Source organism: Anopheles maculipalpis, chromosome 2RL (genome assembly GCF_943734695.1).
Source record: "Anopheles maculipalpis chromosome 2RL, idAnoMacuDA_375_x, whole genome shotgun sequence".
Taxonomy (NCBI): Eukaryota; Metazoa; Arthropoda; class Insecta; order Diptera; family Culicidae; genus Anopheles; species Anopheles maculipalpis.
In genome coordinates this window covers 49,200,691-49,226,456 of record NC_064871.1, presented here as the reverse complement: position 1 = coordinate 49,226,456, position 25,766 = coordinate 49,200,691, and the positions used below count along the sequence as shown (strand labels likewise).

The following is a 25,766-nucleotide window of genomic DNA, read 5'->3' as shown; positions in this document are numbered from 1 at the left end:
TGGGAAATTTTTAAGTTTGTCTGTCCTTGTCGTAGAAATATCATTGCTGATTATTCGTCTGAAAGAAATCCTTAACACAGGACCGTGGCAAAAGCATTGTGGGATGAGATAAAAAGATTCGCGGTGAAAACATGAGAAAACTTCAACAATGAGCCAAGCTGGTGAAAACGCATCAAACTCAGCAGGTGGGAAAGGTTTGGTGAGAGAGTTTGTGAGTCATAAATCTATTCCTCCGATTCGGGGATTTCATCACTAACCGAAGCTTGACGCACTTCATTTTCGACGCTATTTTTGTTATTCTCCCGTCCAAAGGAGACCTTCTTTTTATAGGTATTTCTCTTCATCTCTTGTAGTTAGCATTCCTTTCTCCACCAGCATGGCGTGCTTGGTAGTGAACCACGCGTGCTGTTTGCAGTTTCAAGGTTTGTTGTTTTTCCACTCTCGCAATGGTCTGAATGGGAAGTTTGTTACAAACCAGGAGTACCGAGAATTCGCTCCAACTCTTTCGTTCATTGGATTCGATTCGATTCGGCAATTTCTGGCCTGTACGTTTCATATAAGTGTGCGATGGTGCGGGATGATCGTGCAGCTTGCGTGGACCCTTCAACGAGCCAAACGAGCGTGCAACCCGTGGGCGAGAAAGTTTGTATTAGATTTACTTTTCCCCTTCCCGAAAGGAAAACAGGTCCATTACCCAGGCCCTGGAATGTTACGAAGGGTGCCCTTTTAAAAAACCATTTCCCAGTACCAGTTGATGCTGATATGAAAGTTGTTGGAAACAGCAAAAGCTCAAGCTTCTCCAAACCTCAGGATCACTTTTCCGCTTTGCCACCTTTTTACACGTCATTTGTGGCCAAGTTGAAGTTAGCTGCAAGTTAGCAAGTTAGAGGCTTCAAACAGGGTTATACGACAGAAGAAGAAAAAAAACAACCTCAGCCACACAGCCACACAAACATATCCAAGTTGGCTCGCCCCTAGATGGCAAGCAAACGAAAGACACTTTAGTGCGGTCGGGATCTCCCCAACACGGGTAGGCTAACGTCTATGCTTACGCAGCACACACGCTCACTCAAACTCACACACACACACACATTGATTCAATTTCGCTCTTACCTGATCCAGCGGAAGCTCTGGCAAGAGTTTAACTTTTCAGGCACGTGCCAAAGCACGTCGTAAAATTGTTGAATTATGAAAAGTACATAGCGCGAGCGAACAGGACCGGACCCTGTTTGTCTTCGTGACTAGACTCGTAAGAAGATGAATGGATTCAATTATTTCTGACAGGATTTTTCTTTACCCGAAACAAGTTTGCTAAAAGCGCAGCTACGCGAGTTTCTTTTTTTTTACGGCGCTATAATGTTGTCCTTTCAACAAGGGGAGAGTCGCAAAAGTGGCGTAAAAATGTTAAAAAGAGTTAACTTATTGTAACTTGACCCTGTATTTTTTTTTTTTGGATTCTAGAATTCGCTATCAACGCGTTGAAATGGTGTGTTCATTCGCAAAACTCGTGGGTTGAAAAATTCGAATGGCGTGCCCCGTAGCTCGTCACTTTTGCCACTCGAACTACAAACAAATGTCCGAACGGTGTGCCCGACGGTACTACGTGATCCGCTCCGTCCACTGTCTCCTGTTTCAAGGCAACGTTCGTTAATAGTTAATACTTGTTGTTTAGCTGAGAAAGACACACGACGTACACGTCGTGGGATGTTGGGAAGGGACTCGACTCGGTTGTCCTTCAGCGTACCGAAACCGCGTCTAGGTCGAGGTCGACATGGAACATTTCAAGAATCGTGTTTCACACGGTGGTCCCATGCGGAGCAATTCATTGAATATTCCACCGGTGGAAGGTCATTACACTTCGTCCTTAGCTGCACGTCGGAAAATTCTTCACCCTTGCCTCTTGCTCTTGCGCCAATAGCCACCCCTTTTATGGTGGTGCGAATGTGCGGCCGATAATCAGCTTACCCGTTAGCTAATGGTTGGAAAGGTTGCCATTGCTTCAAGAAGTATCCACTGTGGCAAAACAACCAACAACCAAGAAGGCTTATCGCCCACGCCGTGCAGCTATTAGTCGGAAAAAAGTGATACGATTACTTTCCCATCGGCAAGGCGTAGGACGTCGCAGGTCGCGCAGAGAAAAAGGTGATCCAAACCGATTGGTATTGCGTTATGTTTCGACTCTCGCACACAAAACACTAATTAAGCAGCATTCTTCACGCACTTTCTCTCTATTGGATTTGGAATTTCGGACTCCTTCGTTACTGTTCGAGACGACCCGCCTTCCGAGCGCGCTTTCGTCATATCCACCCGCTTGTGGTCGGTCATGGTGGGTTGGATTTAATTGAGTAAGTACGAACTTATCGCTGGGAGCGTCTCAGTCTCGGTGGTCCAATTTTCCATTGCCGCACACCATTCGCTGGACAGGACCAGGACTTTGGCAGCCATTTGATCAGCTTCATTGATTACATCCTTCGCGACGAAACGTGATTTGTGGGTGTTAACGGCACTATCCTTGGTTATGAGGTGGAAACAGCAATGAAACTACAGTCCTTAATGGCAAAACGATCCACGTGACAGTTTGATTTTTTTTCCAACAATATTTAAAATATACCTTCTCCCTATTACAAGCCGTTACGAAATTCGACCTTTGATTTGTGGTCATTAAATAGTAACAAAGCAAAACATTTAGTTTCATTTTGTTATGAGTTCCAATCGCGAAGCAACACATTAATCCCTCTGTTCAATATTCAAAACGCGAACATCACTCATAACGAAGCATACGATTCTATGCAATCGTTGTTGATGTGCTGTAGAAAGAAAATGCACATCAAATCGATTCCAATACACTCCACCACCGCCTTGGCCGCCGTCCCAGGGAATATTACCTCGTTTGAAGGACACGTTTAGTGCTTTCTTTGATTTATTGTGAATTATGTATCAAAAAAAGGGCACCCAAAGAGCCACGAACATTTCATTTCGACGATTCCGTGCCAAACCCATCGCGTGGAAACCTAACATTCAATCCCATCAGTCGAATCGTTCCAACGGTGGTGGTAGTTACCGACCCGACGCTCTAGAGGTGCCGCTTGCTGTCCATTAGTACACGACCACGGGTGTCATCACGAAAAATATCCTTTCCACGTGGATCAACACACGGGAGCAACAACTGAGCGGAGACCAATGCTACCACCACCACCAGTTTCCCTGCTTTCTGTCATCCAAGGAAAAAGCAGATGGTTTATGGCTGCTAATCGATCTGCTGTGGTGCTTATGCTGTGTGGCCGTGTACATTATTGTGTTGCTCATAAATAACTAATGGGTCTGTTTCAATTTTTCGTACCAAAGTGTCAGAGAAAAGGGAAGCGGGAAAAAAACACACGTCAAACGTCAATCGCGCGTAACGGAGCGTGGGCGAACTTCTGAACAAAGTACGCTAAATAAAGGGTTTTCAAACGGTATCCACTCAGGATTAGGACAAAATTATCAGGTCTTGATATGGGAATTTTTTTTTAAACCAAAAATAACACTCTGTCTATCTACTTTAAGGTGCTGTAGCAACTTTTTAAATGGACAAAATTATCCAATTCACCTTAAGTTTGACCTATTGTTAAACTCAAATGGTACAGTGAAACTCTCGAAAATAACTAATCGGAATTATGGGCCTCTCGCTTGGCTAACTGTTAGACAGTATGGAGAGCTTGAAAGTTGACGAGAGTTTTTACAGTTACGCTGGCATTGCTGGCATAGCTGACTGAAAACTTGGTCTTTTGAAAAAAGCATTTCGTCAGCTTTTTAACAGTTTCGAACAATTGAAATCGATTCCGCATTCAAATCGGTTCTAAAATTGGGATTTTCATCTGCCTCTACTGTTTCGATGATGATGAAGAAGTCCCAGTTTCATAGTTTAGGCACAGCTCAAAGGAAAACCGCAGTATAACGATTATTTTTGAGCAAATTTTTACAATCGCTTTGTACAGAAATTTTCACATTGACTGCCAGTATGAGAAATCGAATAAAAAAAGGCAATAGTTCATGTTATTTAGAGTCATATTATAAATTTATTTTCTGTCTGGCTGTCCCTCTCGAAATCAATAAATTTATTTTCCCAGTAATGTGTTTCGAAGCTTTATAATCCAGCAATATCAACACATGAAAATAGAAAAGCTTTTAGAACGATCACACATGAAAAAAGGAAAGTAATGAACGAGTTCGCTTGTATTGTGCTGGGCAGGATAATACTATTTGGAAGTTTCTAACGAGTTTCAACCAATCCGCTTGGGACAGGTTCATCGAAATCAGTAGAATGATCCTGTGCGCACAATGTCAAGTCCTTCAAACATGTTGCTAATATTTAAGCTACACTCTACTAACGAGTAAACATTGTTGATGGATTTCTAGAAAAAGATATTACACTTTGCATTCATTATGTTAAAATTTTCCTACAAACTGGATTTTTTTAGTGCTAGCCCGGCTCCAGCTTGCTTTTTAGATGATTTTTTAAACATTTACTTTTCTTCATATAATTTCACTTCCAGCACACAATTCTCTGAATATTAATAACTCAAGCATCGAATCTTCATTTCCGGACCTGATACGAAACACCGGCCTTAGTGCGAAACAACAATACATTTTTGCTGCGGTCGTATTATTCTGCGGTGTATGCAATGATGTAAAGTGCACAGTGCGCCTGGAGGCATACTCTCCGCATACACTATGTGACCTAGTTTTCCTGGTATGAGAGTGAGAACTTCACAACGCTATTACTCGTGCCTTTGAAATTATTCGCATACCGTTTTACTCTGCTGACACTAATTAAAAGTGAAATGTGAAAGGTGGAAAACATTCCGCACAACTATTGCCACAAGACGCATGCTGGCCGGCTCACGATACTTTTAGAGTGCTTTGAATTTACTTTCCGTTTTATTCGTCCAACTGCTCAAACGCGACTGTGCTTATTGCTTTGCAAATTGTGGTATTTTCGCCCCGCAAGATAGTGCCCATTTTTATCTTCATTGAAATTTCACGAGCATTCCATCCATGTGTGAGGTCCTGCGGAGTCGGGCTCGGGGTGTAGAAAGTGTTTTAATTTTTGCTAAAATCTAACACTCACCGACCGCTCGACAGGCAAGCAAAGTTAGTTCATTTTGCAAAGCAACCTCTGACCCCGGGCGTTACACGGTTCGGGTTGGAATACGAAGCGGGCCAACAGTTCTGCTACTAAATGGAAAAACTTTTCCCTTTTTACCCGTACAGCACGGCAAAAGTGGCGGTGGTACTTCATCAAATGAGCCACCAGGAATGTTCCGGAACACGGCACTAATCGAAACTTACTTGGCCGGGCTTGAGGACTTGGAATCGAGAGCATTTTAGTTTGCTGTGCAACGTCTGTGCCTGCGCGAAAACGTTTCGCTTTGTGAGCTAAGTTTTGCAGCAACCTTACGCCAAGTAGCTTAATTTTGTGCCTTGCCTTTTAAAACATTTCGCGATACTTACATACCGCAAAGCAAGCAAGCAGTCCAAGGTACGAAAGCGCACGGGTACTAGAGCGGGTACGGGTACCGACCGGCACACGTTTCAAGTACGTAAAAAGTAGCAAGAAATAGTCGTGAAGCATCCAGCATTACTTACCAGTTGGGCATACCACCGACAAAGACGTCCGAGTTGGTAGCGAACTTGCCGAACAGAAACTCCTTCCCTCGGGAGCTGCGACTCTGCGAGACACCGTCGACGGTCAGCGTTGTATGCTCATCGTTGCGCATTACCTTTAGTAGAAAGAAAATGAATGTAAGCAAAGCAGTAAGTTTATTGTAGATGTTCAATTAATATAAATGAGATCAGATAAACTTTCGTCATCACTAACATTCCGTCGGAATATTCCAAGAAAAAAAGTTAATGTTGGAATTGTGCTTGCATTTTTCGGCTTATTGGATTTTGTGTGTATGTAAGAAAATATGTAAATAATGTATGTCATCAATGAATGTTAATTTACTCAAAACAAATTATTCTACAGAGCCTTTTAATTATTAATGCTAGTATAGTGCCCCCAACGCAAATCCAGATACCGAGAAATATATAATTATGTACATAGAATTATAAATATGAAATATTATAGCAACAGTGATGGCAACACTGCCATCACCGCCACAGGACTAGACCTTGATGCAACGGTTAAGCTCGATCTCTTATCTCAACGGCTTTCGTGCGACACACATCAGAAATAGATTCCGTTTATTAGGTTTTTGGGGTTAGGTTTAGGCTAATTTAGATGTAGTGTTAAATTTAGGAGTAAATAAATTATTAAATTTTTATTAAAGGTATTTCAGTCGGTATAGAAAAAATGTTTGGAGGACAAACATGACATGACATGGTCATCCCATCCCCACTTATGCAGAAACAAACACGACTAGAGGTGGAATTAAACTAAAAAAGCCAGAAGTCAACATTTTTGATATTGTAGATTTGATTAGATTTTGTAGAGCTCTCTTCAAAAATGGCGTATCTTTATTTTTTTAAACATAAGATATGGGTTTAAGATATGGTTTGATTAAGATCAGTTCAGGGGTGAAGCTCAGGAGCCTCATAATATCGCTAATCACCTCAAAACTTTTACTTTGGTGTTGATTTTATAATTTTATAAATTTATTAGGCTAGTACAGCTTCAGTTTCTTATCGAATGTAGGCATTTTTTGTACATTTTCCTAAGATTTGTGGTAGGATCTGATTTTGTTATTCGTTATCTATTTGCTTCCTTTATACAAAATGTTTGAAACAGGTGCAAAAAATACTAAATAGTTTTTTTAATTAAATATCAGAAACAACTCCTGTGCAGTATTTTAACAACACCTTTATACCAGATCCACCAGATTCTTTGGTATGAAATAGTAAAGCGCTAGTCTTTACTGGAGCGTGGAGTCTTTTCAAGTATTTCCGAACAGATATATCGCAGTTCAATAAAGCTTCAAATGGTTCTACTTCAACCTGATAAAGAAACAAAAATGTGCAACAGAATGTTCTTCCTCGGAACAAAATCCGTAAATGTTTTGAGCTAGATCATCTGGAAATTCTTTAAATGTAGTTTTATTTGATCAAACGTTCAAACGATATTTTATATCTGTGAGATCTCTAGTGGGCAGGACCGTGTATTGATTCTCTGTCCGTTCGCCTCCCCACGCGCAGGACTAATTGTCCAACTAAAGGCCAACGCCTTGATTGTAGAGGTTGCAGAGCCAAAAGGTCCACTACAAATTTTCAATCATATTGACATAATATATACCTTTAAATAGTCATCAACAGAATCATCAATATTTCGTACACAATGAGCAACCCGAAAACTATTTCTTTTGCAATTTTTCCCATACGAACCACCATTGAAAGCCCAAAACTTAATCAAGTAAAATCCTAAGTATATCCTTTTACGATTTAGTTTTCGCACAATCGCACACGGGCTAGAGAACTCCTCCATCCAAAAAAAAAAAAGGTGTCCAACCCGGCACAACAAGCCAAGGACATTGTTTACGTCTTCACGAGTGTAATAAACTCCAATGAGTACGAACCTCGGAATTTACCGCCCTACCACAAACTCTATCCCGTTGCACGTGCATGTACGATAGCTGTTAAACCGTCGTCAATCGTGGCAGTTACGGTCATTTTTCGGAACGATACAATACCCGTAGAACCCGGGAGCTTAGGAAATGATGCCGGAAGGTATAATTCCAAACACCGAACGTATTTACTGCATTATTCAATTGCCGATGGTGGAATGAATACAAACTACCTAGAAACTATAGATAGCACGCAATCGGCAAGCGGACGAACAGTGACGGAGAACAAGGAGGATGTTGATTGCAACCATTACTCATCACAGTGCTTACGCTGCTCGGGAAGCAAGGCTGTTGTTCGTATGTTTTTTTTTCCTTCTTCAAAAGCTATCTAAAATACGCAACATTTTTCAATATCGCTTGATGATGTTTATTCTTTACCAATCTCCTTTACAAAATAAAAGGTTCAAGCAGTGTCATCACTTTGTACCCACACAGTCAACAATTTCCCATCGAATCTTGGAAGCCATGGACAGTAAACAATGGACTGTATTAGTCGCACACTACAGCGACCTAAAGCTGCCTTCATTACCATGCGTTAAAAGACAATCCCTCCCTAAAATGGACGGACTAACAAAAGAACGCTGTTCGGTCCTTCATTTCGTCTTTAGGCTATTGATCCGGACCACCAGGGCATTACAGCTAAATTGGCTCACGCCCCGTCATCGCTTACAGTGCGCTTTCGTCCCTTGCACAACGCAAACTACGGACACCCACACCATCAGCACGGAACTGATGTGTGCGTTTGTGTGTGCGCTAGAACCAATTTTTCGCACCCTATTCCGTGCCGACCGAACAAGGTGTCACACTGATACCGGTCACGAAGCTTTTTGCTGTTCGCCCGAAAACAGTCGAAATTGGACGGAGCAAAAACACAAACCACTCGCTCGACCCAGCCCGAGCAAAGGGACTAGACGCTGTCTACGAAAATCAACGATACGGTCGGCGACATATGCCAGATATGCCTTTCCTATGTCCCACCGACCCAGCCGTAACATCACCTCATCCCCGAATGGCGTAAATCCGAATGCTCGGTGAGTCTGTTTCCGGTCGAGCGGTGGCGTGCGTTGACTTAACCTTTATTTTTCTTACTTCCGCTCACCGTGGCGCACCAGTCGCATTTTGTTGCTTTTTTTTCTTCTCTCTACTGACCGAATAAAAGTTTCGCAGCTTTTGGTGGTCGATGGTGTACAGGTTCCGCCTTGGGCGGATGTTTTCGGTTTTGTAAGGGAACACATTTTCGAAGTTTCTGTGGGATGGTAACTGACCAATTAATGGAAGATATTCTACGTTCCCTGTTGTTGCGCTTTGTGCCAGGCTTTCGCCCCTCTGAGCAGTGGGCGAGAAAATTGTGTACAATGCTTAGCAAAATAAAAGTTCCTCTAACAGTTTTATTGGAAATCACACATTGCAAGAATTGATAGCGACTGAATGTTCAAGAGAAGCTATAAATGTGTTCTTTCCATAGAAAACAGCACCAGCGATTACATTTCAACCCTACCGATGGCTATAACTTGCATTCACCATCAATAGCTAACCGAATTTCCGAAATCTAGGCTCTACACACAATATCTCGTTGAAACCTTGAATGGATCGCCGCACGAAAACAAAAGGCAGCCAAGCTTCTCGGAAAACTTATCGAATGAATGTCAAAAGCAGGAAGCAAATGGAAACACTTTGATCGTGCTGGAAAAGCTTTCCACCCAAAACTTGGTAAGCTTCTCGTTACTCGCTGTCTCCTTTTCTTTGTCCATATTTAATCGTTTCCGTTCGCTCGGCGCCGTCCAATACTCATTACTCGTCACAAGTAGAATGATATTTTTGCTGTACTTCGTTTCGTTTTTTTTTTTGGCTCGTCCCAAACAGAAAAGGCGTTATTAAGATTGCTACTTCACTCGCAACGCCTCCAACAACACACCCATGTTTGTCATCTTGCCTCAAGAACGATTCAACTTCACGTATCGACAGTTAAATGCTTCCACCGTTAAGCCGTACCTTGCTACTTTCCTCGTCGAGCCCGAGCGCGAAATCTCCCGCAAACATAGTAATGCGCTCGTTAAAGCGCTGCTGGCATAGATTGTCCATCGAGCGCGCAGCGAGTGGCGGCCACCGTTCGACCAACAGGCGGTGACTTTGAACGATTCCAATGACTCGTTAGCAGAAGACCCCAAAATAGCCTTTAGCTTGGTTGTTAGCAAAACTTGGGATAACGGGGGAACGATGCTTCAAAGTCTCGATGCCACCCCCAAGTGTGCACGACTTCGATCAAGCGTGTCAAGGATTTGCATCTTTGTGTTGATGAAATTCGTTCGCTATTACCAACCAGCAGCTTCAGCATTTGCTGTCCCGTGGTGGTAAGCGAGCGTAAACTTTCGGCGATGGTTGCTGTTTGCCAATTGGATTATGGATTAATTCTTCGAAACGAGTGTTTTGCGCGATGTCTTTTTTGCTGTTGGGCGAACAACATTTCGGATATTCTAATGCGCTCGTTTCGCGAGCGGTACAAAAAGTGATTGGAAGTTATTGATGTTCATTCGCTTGAATTCATTATCGTGGGTCGGAGGAGAACGGGCTGGTAATGTCACTCTAAGTTTCGATAGAATTTGTCCACTAAACAAAATGGGACGCATTTGCTGTGCGTTGATAAATTGTATCGTTTTTTTGCTTGGTTTCCAGATTAATGGTTTGATCATAGATCACAGCTTTTTAACGAATATTGTGCAATCAATATCAATTAATTTTCAAATTAACCATTTTTCTTTAGATTTCTGCTAACCGTTAGATTCAAAAAGATATCTAGTTTATAAACAGAACAAGAAAACTTACTGTCACTGATGTTTACTTATTTTGTTTTATTTATTTAATTCTAATAAGACGGCCTGTCCTTATTGCTTTATGTTGTGAACATTAAATCTACTAAAAATATTGGTAACTCGTGTACATTTTTAACTTTAAATTAAAAGTTGCTCTCAATACGATAATTAATTTTCAAAAAAGAATATCAAAAATGTTCAATTATTGATACATCTACTATATTCTCGTTGAAGAAGTATTTTTATACCATCGAAATTTGTTGATTGCACAAATAACCTAATCACAAAATTGTTAATAATAGCCAGATGGACTAAAAATTAAATTCGATTATACACGCAAACTGTCGAAGCATTTGAAACCAAAATAAACTTTACCTTAAACCTTCATCAGTAACTTTCTGTAAGAACAATTCATACTTTTTTATTAAATGCTATGCTTTATTTTATTGTTTCCCCGTTTGTGCTCAACTCTAGGCGTACACAGAGTCCTTTAATTTCGAAAAATCAAACACATTTGGACAGTCCTGTAAAGAGCTTTTGGCCGGTGATTCCACAGATATAAAATATGATGGACCACGTGGTATGCACCAAAGTGATTGCACCGAAGTGAGGGCTTCAACTACATATCAATATGTCTAGTCAGCCATGCGATCGCTAGCGTAACCCAGTAGGTCTTTAAGCCACGAAGAAGAAGATATTGTATAACATAGCCTAAACCTTCCAGAAAGGAGTCTTACAAAAAATTAGGTAAAACCAGAGAGTATAAAAATATGAAAAATATTTTTCTATTGAATTTCCATTAATCACTGTCAAGCAACCAGTAATCATTTACACGATGTACGTGTCTTTTAGAATTTTGAGAGCTTTTTGATGTCCTTTACAAGAAAATATCATCGTTAGTAACTGTTTTTTACTATTTTGAAAATTTTCTCATTTTTTTTTCATTTCTTTCAGTTACAAAGACAACAGGCAACATAATAATCCTCACAAGGTAATTAGTTCAAACGAACAGCCCAGAAATAGACTTTCCAAATTGGAGTACCTTAATAAATTAGATTACAACTTCATTGGGGAACTTTTTCTGATTCCACAAGAACTTCAAAGGACTGCCAAACGGTATAAAACAAATTCTTTGAATTGCTCGAATACACTCATTTCAACAACGGAAGTTAATACACGTTGCTTCATAACCATGCAGAAAAAAATCGTCTTCATTGTGACAATTCAACATAATTGTTAATATGTACCGTCCTCCTCTGTCATGGTGAAGTACTTTTCTCACATGCAAACAATCGTCCTCATTCGCCACTCACAGAAATCCCACCGAATCTTCGTACTGCTTTTATTAAGCGGCAGAAAAAAAGGAAAATAAAACGACAATCGCTCCGTGTAACACACACACGTTCTTCGCAACAAAAGAAAGCAAAAAGCTGTTGAGTGTGAAATTAAAAGCTTGCACATGTAAAATGTAAATTGATTTCCCTCGCTCGCACGCTACACTGTTAGAGGAACGATTCTTTTTGACCGAATGTACGTAGGTAGATGCGATGTATACACGTTCTCTTCAGGTTTTCGGCGGGATCCTTTCATACACACTCACACACACCTATAAAAAACGCGTTCAACGCTCAGTCATCAGTTGAAGAAGGATGCGTGGGAAGCGACACAATGGAGCTCTCGTTACAGTGTGACGTCTGTACAAAGAATGTAACAGTCTACTGCCGTACCCGTTCCCTTCATCCCTCATTCCGCATTCTCCTACAAAACTGTAGCGCATTGTGCTATCAACATCGCGTCCATCATTCATTGAGCGCGCTTGACTGCGCACGGATGTACGATAAGCTCACTCTTTCGTCGACAATGATCACCCGAATTAGCATAAAACGTTTAAAACGACTTCCGCAAATGGAAGGAAATTTTGAATGTTAACTCAAATGCCTTGTACGGTGCGTCGTTATGGAATTAATCAGAATTGGAATGTGTGTGTGTGCTGAGTTCAGTTGATTGTCAAAAAATAGGCATGAATTGCATTGCTATCGAAATTCTCAATAAAAGAAGCCCCAGCGGAAGGCCCCGTTTGGCATCCAGTCCTACTGATGTGACCGGCAAGCTAATGATAACGAATTCTCTTATCATATTTGCTGCTCTCTGTTGATACAAGCTATGTTTACTTAAGAAACTCATCATCAATAATCAGTTCTCCATTTTATGCGTACGAGCTCAAGCGTATGCTCGAGCGATTCTTCTGTGAATTCATTAATGCAATTAAAATAAACATTAATGATTTGAGAATCATAGACAAATACAAATATTTTTTATCCTCAATACGCGTGCATGCAAAGTAATCAGCTATAGGATGATTTTCTAAGCATGTGTTGTCTAGGAAGAAGGTTACTGAGGTGATCAAGTTGATGGCAGCCGTCTAAAAGCAGATCAACTGAGGTATAAATCCAAAGGCTAAGTTGCCTCGCAAGCAGTAGATATTTTCTAACGAAAACATTTTGACGTTTCTGACGCATGATGTACTTGAAACTTAATATTAATCAATTCGTCGAAGAATCTAATTATCTACCAAACATAATTAGACTCAAAGTAATATCAATTACTGTCAAAAATGTATTTCTAATTAAGAACAAATATCATCTTTCATTGTTTTGCACAAATTTATAGCTTGGACTTTTCGTTTTGAATATATTCTTGCCGCCATCTTCTCCTTTTTTCTTCCTATCTTTAGTTCGACTCGATATATCTATATCAGGATAGTCAGTTTTGTGTCCTAAGGATGAGATTCGATACACAGTCCTGCTATGTAAAAAACCGGACTGGTCCACTGGAACGTCCAGAGCCATCGAATACCAACTTCCAACATCTTCAAACTCCTTAAGTTCTTCTCCAAGTTCCACTTGCTGTACATCAAACATAGAAACCAACATAACCTTCGCCCTCATTCTAATGAAGTCAAGACGATACCAACCGAAGTAGTACGAGTTTGTAATTAAATGGAATTTCCAGCCCAAGATCAAATTTCCTCGCTTACCTGTACTTTATGCCAGTGGCCATCGTGCAGATCTCTACCGACGGTAATGATTTGTGCGCCACCGCCAAGATTGTATCGCAATCGAAGGGCACCCTCAACCAGCTTCAGCTCGAAGAAATCGAACGTGCCACCGTCGTCGGTGTACAGCACGAGTCCGTTCGGTTGCTCCGTTTTGAACTCGAGCTCCAGTGACCCATTGAGCCCGGTGTACCATTTGCGGAACTGTGCAAAACTATTCTGCGAACCGTCCAGCACGAACCCAGAGCAACCGGCTCCGAGTTGGGACAGCAGTAGGCCTAGCAGTAACAACTTGGCCAGCCGAACTGTTACCATGGCATTGCTCAGGATCTTTGGCAGGCTGAACGGTAAAGATGACGACCAGGATGATGATAATGATGATGATGCTGGTGATAGTGTGGATGCTGAAGCGAGGCCAAACGATTGATGTGCTTTGCTTTGGGAGGTGGACGGCGTTATCACCGCCACCCTCGTCGTCGTTGGTGTCGTTCTCGCAAGCTGCTGGCAATGGTAGTTGCTGTTATTGTCCACATTCGATCCCACACTGTTCTGGGGTTGCTGCTTGAGAGAGCTGTTGCGTTGCCGCATGGTGGCGCCCTTCGCTGCCTCGGTACATACATTATTGTCCGCGTGATTAGGGCTTTTAATGGAATTACTGTGACTTCCACTGAGATATGGCCGGTGCGGAAGGGCTACATCCGGCGCTGGTATGCTTCCATCATCGGATCCACCGTACACCATTGCCAACACCGACGCCGGTTCACGCCGTTTTCTCTTACACTTTCTACTCGCTGATAATCTAATCACATTCCGCTCGGCCGACGAATGTAGTGTCGCACTTTCCATAATGGATACACATTCTGCCTGCTCGCTAGTCTGGGGACCTCCGCCACGGTCCCGCTCCCGTGCCATTCCACTCACACCGATACCATGTTCCTCCGCACGCACCGACGACGCCATCTTGTCTTCACTCACCGACCCGAATGCTGATTTTCTTCGGGCGCTTTTCTCGGGGCCGTCTCCCACTGCAATATTATGGTCGCTCTTTCTCCAGCAAACTACCACTCACATTAACGGAAACACACACGCTACACAACACACACAAACACACGTACACACTTTCACTTGGTTTTGTGTTGAATCGGGCTTTATCCTAACACTGTGGAGCTGTAGGCGACCAAACCACCATTACCAGCGCTCATACTCACTAATTCTAGCTGCTTTTCGGCTCACTTTTTGCTCACTAAGAACGATCATGCATACCGCCACACGCAGAGCACCTAAACACGCAGACACATGCATACACAATTTACGCACACATATACTACTATCACCTCTGCACACGCACACACACTAACACATACACATACACTGTTTCTTTTGCGTGGTTTAAATTTTTATGGTTCTTTTTTACTCCCCAACACTTCGCAACACGGTAATTTTTTTCGATTTGCAGACGACGCTGCTTGCTTTGATCAATTTTTCATACATTGCCTGTGAAGCGAAAAAAAAAATGGAGCAGCCACTGTTTTAAAGGGCTAGGGCACACGAGTTGATACATATTTTACATCGAATGCACGGCATGACAAAAAACAGAATTGTTGCTATTGCATTTCATAGACTTTTTCACACTTTTCACTTCTATTCTTTAGTAAATTCTAACAAATAATACTTTTTTGCATATTTCACACTTCGCGCTCGAATTATTTTTATGTTTATTTTTTGTCTTTTTTAAGAAAATTTCAGTTTGACTATTTTATGCTGTCTGAGATTTCAAAAATGCTCTCAATCATATATTTTACGCAGGATGAATGGAGCGAACCGAATAAACTACCAGGCGCCTCCATTTAGAGCATATTTCCGTATTGTAGAAATCTTTTGACAACTAGATACCGCACAATGTACAATAAATCAAGCTTCGGTATTGTATTCACCACTCTACACAACAAAGTAAGTGCTTCAGGAGAGCGAAAAGGAGAGAAACGAAACGTAAACCAGGTGTAAACGAATGGCGTAAACCATCTTCTGATTCTATCAAGTACACCTACACAATCATACCGCACAATTGAATTGCTTCGTTCACCCTCCTCAACCTATTGATGCTGCCTGTTCACTCGAACGAGCCCTTAAATGCGGCATGAAATTGCGATGAAAAAAAAATCTTAAATCGTTACACATCCTTCCCGCACAAAAATTCGCCAAAGAACAACGTTTTCACAATAGAAAGAATTACAAAGCGCTCACTCACTCGCACGTTTGGGGTGGTTAATCAATCTAAAGCAACGTTGAAAAAAAAGCTCCACCACATTAAATAACCTGCCCTTCTTCATTCTCACAGAATATAGCGTGGATCTAGCGATGCAAGCAAACGGTTCTCAGTCAGTTTCTTCCATCACAAAATTGAACCTATGTGTGTCCAGTGCATGCAAGTGTGAGTGATATCGCTTAACCATTGCAACCCAAAAAATGTTCTCCAAATTTCATATCACAAACACATACTATGGTACGAAAGCTGGAGGCTTCTATTTTCCCGTGCCGAAAAAAAGGTTCGAAACATGTGTTTATTCTATGCACTAACACAAGGGCACAATGTACAATCTTTATGGTGTAATACTACACAAAAGAGAGATGGAATAACTTCTGCTCTCTCGTTCACACTCACACGGACACTCACGCTCCGCTGGAAATCACATTCTACGCCAGCTGCGGTTGGTGGTGTGGGATGGCTGTGGGGAGGCTCATGGAGTTTTCCTAGTACAGAAATCGATACGAAAAATCCTTGACTAGGTTACAGGCGTCCCCCCATGTGTGCCTGGCTGTGTGTGTGTGTATGTATGAGTAGGAGGTCTACACATCGTAGTAGCGAAGAAAAGAATCTCCGAGTCACCACCAACAACTACCGTTTTTCCCAGTGAGCAATGTCCTATAGTCCTTGGAAATGTTCATTCTAGTTTCGCTCTCTTTTCACGATTTCTTCCCGCACTGCTCTCACTCTCTAGCTATTGCTTTCTCTCTCGCTTTTTCTTGCGAAACTTTTCATTGCGTATTTTTCCTCAAACGTATCTTCATCTCACTTGGAAACCAGTTCTCTCATACACTGCTTGGTCCAATTCCTGTTTCTTATTCCTCTGTGGAATGAAAAGAAAAATTTCACAGTTGAATTTTCTTTTCCATCTACCCACCAACACAACACACCACACCACACTTCCACTCTGCAGCGCGTGCATCAATTCAATTCCCTTCATTCTTACTCTCATGAGGAATGGCTCATTTTTGGGGAAAGGGTTTTTTTGACTCCCCCAATCCGCATACCCTCTGGCGTTCCCCGTTAGAAGATTTTTCTACACTGTGTTGTTCTTGTCCCGATGCTTGAAACCACTTAGCAGTTTAAGTTTTAACTACTAATCACTACACAATTTTCGTAACTGAACCATAAATTCACGTTATTTCCTATTATATAGCATTGCTTATCTGGCTTCGATTAGTTGGTCAGAACATTCACATTCACAGGCATAACATGGCACCACTTCAAACGGAAGATTATATTCCCAACATAATACGCTACCATTTTTTCACCCACAATCAATGGCATACTAACAATATTCACCACAACTACAGAACACACTTGCAAACGGATTGATTTAGGGTAAATCCTACTACACAATCCATCCAACATGGATGGTGAACACTGGCACGGTATGGCTCATCTAGCAGCGTGCATGGTTGTTCGCGGTCGTCCTGCGTCGGGTTACAAAGCTCAACTGCACTCGACTCACCATTGCGTACAGCACAAAAGTATCCACCGTACTCGGCCAAAGCGTCACTCATCTCGCAACGAAACCACTCATCACGTCCACTCTCTTCTCCGAAGTGTGTAACAAAACACATACATGCTCCGCTATTAAGCCACTTGGTATGTGTGGGAAAATTTACGCTACAGACAACGATGTTTTGCCGTTTGTTTTTGTCCGTAAATTTTCCTACGAGAGAAAACCTTCGCTTCGCAAGCTCCAAATGATTGGGGAATGTTTTCGTTCACCATCATCGAACTGACATTCGGCGGACACTCGTGAGTGACTGATTTTTATTTCTCTCTCTGCTTCATCTAAAGGGATGAGGAGCTTTTTCGTCGCGTAAATGTGCCCGTTTGTGACGGGGTTAATTCACCGGCGTGGGAGTGCAACTCTGTTGTGTTGTTGTAGTGTGGTAGGTAAGAAGAAACAAAAAATTGCTGACTTTGAATACGGTTATTGACAGCGAAATTAATTGAACCGACGAGCTGGTTGATAGTCGCGCCAATGGCAATGCAATGTGAAGGTGTTTTGGGTTATGTCTGCTATGGATTGTCGACTCAAGGCTATTTCGGCACAGAATTATGCTAAAAAGTGTCGTAGCGAATCGGATTTAATTTAAACCATGAACTTGTAAGTTCAACTGTTTCTTTTTTCTTTTGCATAAAAGGTCTCCAAATGCATTTACATCATGCGTTTTCTTTTTTAGTTATTATTGCTATAGTTTCCATTTGAGCTTTCTCTAACTACTATCGATACAAAATCCTACAACTTGTAATCAACGATATCAGCTGAGCAGATAGGTATATGGAATGACTTGATTATGACAGATATGGTCGATGACTTTTATTATGTGTGCGAGGCTTTAATTCTTTATCGGACTCACGACCTTGTGTCTGTCATAAAGTGGCTTATAAGATATATTTGTGCCCCGTTATCAGATAGTTGGCTGGAGTAGTTGTCCTACAATAATGATCACCACGCAATAACTTTTGTTTCCGATTTGCCCGGCTGTAGTCATGATTTTTGTCTAGAAAAGTTAGGATGGTGTTAAACATGAAGATGTTACTAAGTACATACCAATTTTGTGTACCGGCAACAACAGGATTAAATGGCTTCATGTGCGATAGGACTCCGAACAACGAATGGAACTGCATTGATGTTGCAGACAGCATCAATTAATATAAAACACAAGTAAGATTTTACATATATTCAACATACAATGTGCTTACAATGAATGAGCCGTTGCGAAAAAACATTTAAATTTGAACGCTATTCTGATTTGCAACACTATGACTCATTACTAGGATGCCTAAAACAGTGATTTCCTTCCTGACAACCATTTATTACACTTTCGAGGATGGCTATAAGCCGAAATATTCTAATGCGGGACACCTTCCAACCTCCCAGCATGGTTTTCGGCTAAAAAATAACAGCAAAGAATTGAAATTTATCAATAGAATTTTTGGAAAACTTTGTATTAGTAGAGCGAAACTAATTATTCAGTAGCCAAGACGTTGAGGACAATAAAAAATCGTTCCCAGAAATTTAATACAAAATCCGAGGATTTATTTTTGCGACAGTTTTGATCAAGGTTCCAGTTAACTGCCGATTGATCGATCGGAAAGTGGTCTCAATGTTTTTATTCTTGGTTCTAGAAATAATTACAGTAAATTCTCTAATAGATCAAAATACCTATTATTAATAAGCGTTAATTGTTTGCTATTAACGAATCGAGCATTGTCTTCCAATGCTCGATTCGTTAATGCCAATGCCAATGCAATTCCAGGTGGTTTAGCCTTATTCCACCTTGCTATTATTTAGTGTTAATTCAAGTATTCCAATGGTATTCACTTAAATATAAAAATTTGCCGGTACATTTTTAATCACAATCACCCTGTGTTTTGACATAAAAACGATTGCATACACGCTAGTGACATTAGCGGACACTCAGAATTGTTTCCTTCTCGATACGGAGAGAATCGTGATGCGAAAATCTTTTTCCTCCATCACAGTCTGTAAAAAGCATGGCGCATGTGCAGAAACGCTTAGCCAAGAATGCACAACACACAGTTTCCCAAATCCCATAGAACGCTGGCCAGAGAGTGCCGAATGTCCAGGGGGACATTTTCCCCTTTTTACGGAGCACGCTAACATCGTACGCTAGTAACAATCGTTTCGCAGCTGACAAAGAACTGTACAAATACATACCCACGTGTCTGGAGCGCGTGCATTCACACGCGCGCACTTGGTTCGCGCGGTCTCGGTCACTCCAAGGCCTGCTATGGATACGGTGGAGTACTGCAATTTCGGCCCATAGCACCGTATCGATTCGCAATTCGGTTGCGTGTAAAGCTCAGTTAATGCATTTGTAAAAGCTCGTGCACTAGTGCACTTCGTCATTCGCAAGCGCACTTCACCCTTACTGCATTGTTGCCGTTACTGTGCGGGGGGTTTTTTGATGAATCAAGCGGTTCTCGTAAAAGCTTTTTCATTCGTGTCGCATGGTTCTATCTCGTAGTATCCTTTTTTTTTAAATGCAATATCATTGTGTGATGTAGCAATACGGGCAAGCTGTCCTTAACGAAATAAAAAATAAAATCGTTGTGAGATGCAATCGTATACTTGAAATCCAATTTAATTGGGTATAATGATTGCACTTTACCATTACTATTCTCCCAACACATATAATCAATTTCCTGCTTTTGGTGGAGAACTATTTTCCATAGAATGATAAGAAATGCGGACATCAAGCACCACACACACACACACACACATACGCCCAGTGGCAAGCATCATCAGTAATGTCGTAGACTTTTATGCTTCGCGTTCCAGTTAGCATCCCATGCCGGCAAACTCAACAACGCTAATAATCGTTGCGCCAGCCGGCAGCCACAAAGCAATAACGGACGAAAATGTTTAATGCCGGTTTGTGAAAACATGGGCTGCAGTGCACGAGGATGCTCTTATGATATTCGTCGTCTCGAAACAGCTACCCTTTTTCTCGCCGATGCCTTTTGTAAGCGTGGATTCACAAAACGATTCGTTTCGATCGTCTCTGAAGGGTACTTTGGAAAAAGTTCGCTTTCACCATACATATTCCCATGGGAGGGAGGTAGCGTTTCGGCAAAGGAAAATATTTTCCAATGAGTAAAATAATTCGCTTCAACTTCAACGGGTATCACTATACGACCGTCGGAAGGAAAATCACTGTACAGTCATGCTTTCCATGAACAGATTCCAATGTTTAGCAAAAGAAACATCACTCTAAGGGTCTGCATCCCGAGACCTCGGTTAAAATGCTTTCTGGTTTGTTGAAGTGATGCATCTGTCTACAATGCATTAATTAGGTTAACCAAAGTCTGATAACAGTACTGCACGTTAGTAAACTGGAACTGTACAACTACATAAGTCCTGCCAGTAGTATAAGCTAAAAAAACGGAGAAAAATCTTTCAACATTCAAAAGGTTGGATTTCCATTCTTGTTGCGAAAGTAGAGAAAGTCGATTGAAGTTGGGAGACAAAATGTTACCTAAAATGATGTTAGTCATCTCGTTTGAACGGAACATTCAATGTACACAATAAACACTAAGCACTAGTGTTTCGTGGATAAACTGCATTGTTAAAATCGAAACCACGTACTTCATACGAGGAACATGATATATTGCCTGTCTCTACCAATAATGTATATTTAAGTACGTCGCTCACAAAAGTAGGTTACCGATGCTCATCTCGCTGTTCGGTTCCACTCTATACCAAGCTTGACTTTCGATAAACGATTTCCATAAAAAAACACACACACACACCACGGCCATCGAACTGTCGCGCACGGGGCGTAACATTTCACCATTGCACTCTACTTTACGATAATGTAAATCCGTACACGACTAGACACGGACGGATTCAAGAATTGTCAATCTTCACTAACCCAATTTTACCCGGCTGGTGAAAGGTGCGATGGTGAGAGGACAAGGAATTGTGTTCGACAACGTTGTCACCGTGATGGGAAACATGTCGGCTAAAGCTAATGTACTCGATCTTTTCGTTTGGTTTACGAGACTCGACTCTTCAAAAACATGGAGGACATGCACAAATTTGTTTTGCATTAAAGACTGACTGTTCAAGTATTAGAGAGAAAGCACGTGTGGTACCAACTGGATAGCCAAATAAAGCAATCTTCGAACAACAACGGTAAAAAATTGAGCGTAAAACATAATAAGATATCTTAGGACATTCTAGGAATTCTTTTTTGAAAATGCTCTAGACATCAGGATGTATTTAATCAGATCAGATTAACATCGAACAAAGTTAATTAGATAGGCAGAATCCAAACAGAAATCTTCAAAAGTTTATCAATTTGATTCGAATGAAGACAATCCATAGATAGTATTCTTGCGAAAGCTTGAAAATGAGTTTAGTAGGCTGTCGGTGCTGGATACTTTCTCAGTTTTTTGTTGCCTTAAATCGGTTACGACGAGGATCTTTTTAATTAAATTTCCTGACGGCATTCAAGATTAACATGATTAATCATGTTAGCATTCTAGTAAGCATTATGTTTGAGATTTTATATTAACGACGCTCCATCGGATATTAATTACGTACCCACTTACTAATTATGAAGACAACGAGCAAAAAAGATGAATTTAAGAACTTTCGATGCCTTAAGAACTTTCGAAACAAAAACGGTTCTCAATCGGAAAAAAAGTAAAATTTATTTAAATTAAAAACCTTCTTTAAGCACTCGAAAATAGGAAAAAAATAGAATTGAAATGCTTGCATTACACTTCTTTTAAAGTCCAATTCAAACACAGAGAAAGGGCCACGTTTCAATCCACAGATGTAAACCGATCCTTTGTTTCTAAGAGTGGTGATCCAACTATGTGAATTGAACAAATCTGTATAAGGTCACAATATTTTCTGCATTTCTTTAAATTTAATAAGAATATAACGATCTTCCGTTTCAATCATATAGCCAATAATAGATTATAAATTACCTGAAAAAAAAATCATATTAACACTCGTTTCAATATTTGCAGTCTAGAAAAAGTACTCCCATTTGATTTTTTGATAAAATGTCCTGCTAGTTCATGCTAACTATTTAATGGTTTACTTATGGTTATTGGTTTATTCAGTCCTGTCTACGGTGAAACGGTGCGTATGAGATTTGAAGCACAGTCCTGCTGCGTGAAGATCTACGCCCTTGTCGCTCGGTCCCTGGATCGATCCATGTCATAAGTAATGCTTCAATAGTTGCACCGTATTTCATTCTCATTTTCATTTTCATTTCATGTATTTCATATGCTTGCCCTAAGCTATACAGTAAAATAGTAATCACAGTAAATACAGTACAGTAAATATTAGTAATAGTAAAGTAAAATAGTAGTAGTAAAATACCTAATCTTAAACTAAACTCAACCTAAACGGTACGCAGAATAAGTTGCAGCATTAGACAATACAAAAGAAAACAAAACAGAAAAAAGGGAAGTGAAGGAAAGATTAGGAAGTGGATAGCAACCGAGAACGGAATGAAAATAGGGATATGTTGAAATCAAAGTGATGGGACGAGGTATTAAACATTTTGATAGCAATGAGGAGAGGATCTTTACGGCCCACCCCAGAGCGACGTAAGGCAACAAAAACTGGGGGACGATTTCGAAGAGCGCGGGAAGGAACATGTAGAGGGATTTTCATGAGCAAAGTTGGTGCATCGATGCAATCTAGGAGAAGTGCGGCAACAAATGAGGATTGGAAAATAGAACGGCGATCTTCAAGCGACGCAAGACCAAGCAACCGGTATCTGTACTCGTAACAGGGGAGAGCAGAGGATCGATCGCCAAGAATTTTCCGGAGAGCAAACCTGGTGAAGGACCTCTGCACACGCTCTATTCGATCAATGTGGATTCTTGCCGATGGGGACTAGATAACCGAGCCATACTTCAGCATCGATCTGATCAGTAAACAGAACAAAGTGTTCAAACAACAAGCAACGAAGAAGTCACGGGGCACACGTTTAAGTACACCATGAGTGCTCATCGACTTGCCGACTATGGAGTCAATCTAGTGTGATAAAGTGAGCCCCGTGTCGAACAAGATGCCCAAGTCCTTGATGATCGAAACACGCTCAACCAAAACCTGGTCAAGGGGATAAGGATGAACAAAACGGATGCGGGGCCAGGTAAACCGCTTGTGATTACACCTAGCACAAAAAACGGTCAAGGATAGTTTGAAAAACATATCCTAGCACAAAAAACAGTCAGGAGGAGAGGATATAGGATAGAAGAAATGGGAGCACCTGAAAAAATGGGAGAGGAAACAGAACATTTCAAGGAGACTCAATAACTACGATTACACAGGAAAGAACGGAACCAGGCGAGCAAGGAGGTATGGATGCCAAGACAGGATAATCTGGAAATGAGGAGTGAGTGGGGGATACGATCAAAGGCAGATTTGAAATCGGTGTAAACGATATAAACCTGAGAAACCGTATGCAGTTGAGACGAATATTAAGAGGTAAAACACATTAGGTTAGTGGAAGTTGATCTTTTGGGCATGAATCCATATTGTTGAGGAATGATCGAAGAACGAGTAACATACAGAAGATAGGAATGTAGAATTGTTTCAAACACCTTGGCTATTGTACATAGTGTGGAAAAGCCTCGGTTATTACCGACTGACGACTTATTGCCCTTTTTATGTATAGGAATAATCCAAGCAAGTTTCCACAAGGAAGGAAAAGAGGACTTACACAAAGACAAGAGGAATAGTTTTCTAAGAAGAGGAACAAACGTTGCACTGCACTTTTTTAGTACAGACGCAGGAATTCCGTCTGGACCAGGCCCATAACACATTTTAAGCTAGTTTAGGGCATTGAGGACGGATATATCATCGCATTAGAATTTATTCTTTATTATCGTTCGATCAGTTTCCACTGTTCTATATTGACCATTGCGAGACCATAAATATAAGATACATTTCGATCCGAAAGTTAATCGTAATAACTATTACCTACTTCATTTCATTGCAGCTGTCATTAATTTGTTACGCTAACAATTAAAAATGTCACAACTCCAATGACGTAACTTTTGTTCAAAGGTCAAACACTTCTATAAGTAACTACCACGTTCCTCGGTAATAGGCCACCAGCCTGTGTATGTGTCCTGTTGATGATGCTGATTGTTTTCTAGGTCAAACGTGTTTTCTTCGCCGGCACGATGTAACCCAAATCATAGCCAAAGAAATTCATCATTAAAATGTCCTTGCACACGGGCAGATGTATGGTGCGATACACACATGCAAGCGCCAACTCAACACGCCACAGATGACGTTACCGTACCGTACCGTAGGTGAAAGCTTCTAACAGTACAAAGCTTGATGTATGCTTTCCACAAACGCTGCTTTATGAAAGCTTCGTGAGCTTTTCGAATTTACTAACGGCTGTCGGCTGAAATGAGATCTTTTAAACTAGAGATACTCATATTTAAACTTTCTTTAAATTACATACGATACAACGTTCGACTAACAAATCCATTGTTGTAGCTAAAAGCTCGCATGCTTCGCTAACCTTAGCTTTACATTCGTACGCTTCAAAACAGAAGATGTAGTTCGAGAATCATACTTATCATCATCTAAATTGTTTTCATCGAATCTTGTTACATAACCCATAAATCAACTCGCTCTGCCAATAATTCTTCCTTAACCCACCACAACGCCTAATGTATGTTCCATTGACCTATAAAACCCGTGCCTTTGCGCGTTTGCAGCACATTCCCAGTAAACTCCCAGCAAACGGGCAAATGACCTCGTTTCATTGATAAAAATCCAACCCCGAGCGAGACACCCGAAGTGCAACACGAACACGAACATCATCCGACTGCGCCTGTCAATAAAGGGAACCTAACTGGCACTGGCACTGTAGGATGAAGGGTGAAGCATGCAGTTCGCTACCGGTGCTGTTACTGATGCACGCCCTGCATTAAGGATTCTGGCTTGTTTGGCCTAGGAGACGACCAAATGAAATGAACAAGGCGGAGTCGTTTTAAGAAGCGTGCTCGAAGTCATGCACACGGTACAAATGAACAGATGACTGAAATATTCATTCTTTGGTGTAGACGCATGCGTGCTGGTTGTTGCCAAAATGAAGAATGCTCTCCATGAGTGCAGTGTTGCCAGCAGGAAAGAATTGAACGAATTGTTCCATGTGTAGTCAAATAAAATTTGAAATAACATATTTTAAGCTCTCATTTTAAGTTTCCTATAAACATTTAACTAAACCTCTTAGTACTAAGCTCTCAAACAATTAAAGTGGCGATCCTCCAGATGAATCAAGTGTCTTGAATAACACTCTTATCTGCTCTCTTCCTATCGGCTCTGCTCAGCCTGTCGAACAAATCTTCATTCATAAGAATTGCCGGACACTCCCTAACATACATATTGTTTCTTCTGCTTGAGAGCATCTCATCGAGTCTCTTCTCCGTTGCGTCCTCTCTGCTCTAGATATTTGGTATTCATT

At 41.1% G+C, this 25,766-nt stretch overlaps 3 protein-coding genes across 8 annotated transcripts in view; 1 reads left to right on the top strand and 2 right to left on the bottom strand.

Moving 5' to 3' along the window:
* LOC126556613 (neurexin-1) overlaps positions 1–14,547 on the bottom strand; it is a 93,001-nt gene extending 78,454 nt beyond the window's left edge. For all 6 annotated transcript variants that reach the window (XM_050211956.1, XM_050211959.1, XM_050211961.1 and 3 more), the window contains exons 1-2: positions 13,449–14,547; positions 5,629–5,762 (exon numbers count right to left, since the gene is read on the bottom strand). In XM_050211956.1, the coding sequence (XP_050067913.1) occupies positions 5,629–5,762; positions 13,449–14,426 (1,112 nt within the window). In that variant the 5' untranslated portion in view covers positions 14,427–14,547. The remainder of the gene's footprint in view (positions 1–5,628; positions 5,763–13,448) is intronic.
* The window catches only part of LOC126559687 (DNA topoisomerase I, mitochondrial), a 524,180-nt gene that overhangs the window by 365,035 nt on the left and 133,379 nt on the right, over positions 1–25,766 (bottom strand). The gene's annotated exons all lie outside the window — the stretch shown is intronic.
* Positions 1–25,766, top strand: part of LOC126556917 (uncharacterized) — a 163,569-nt gene that overhangs the window by 107,518 nt on the left and 30,285 nt on the right. The gene's annotated exons all lie outside the window — the stretch shown is intronic.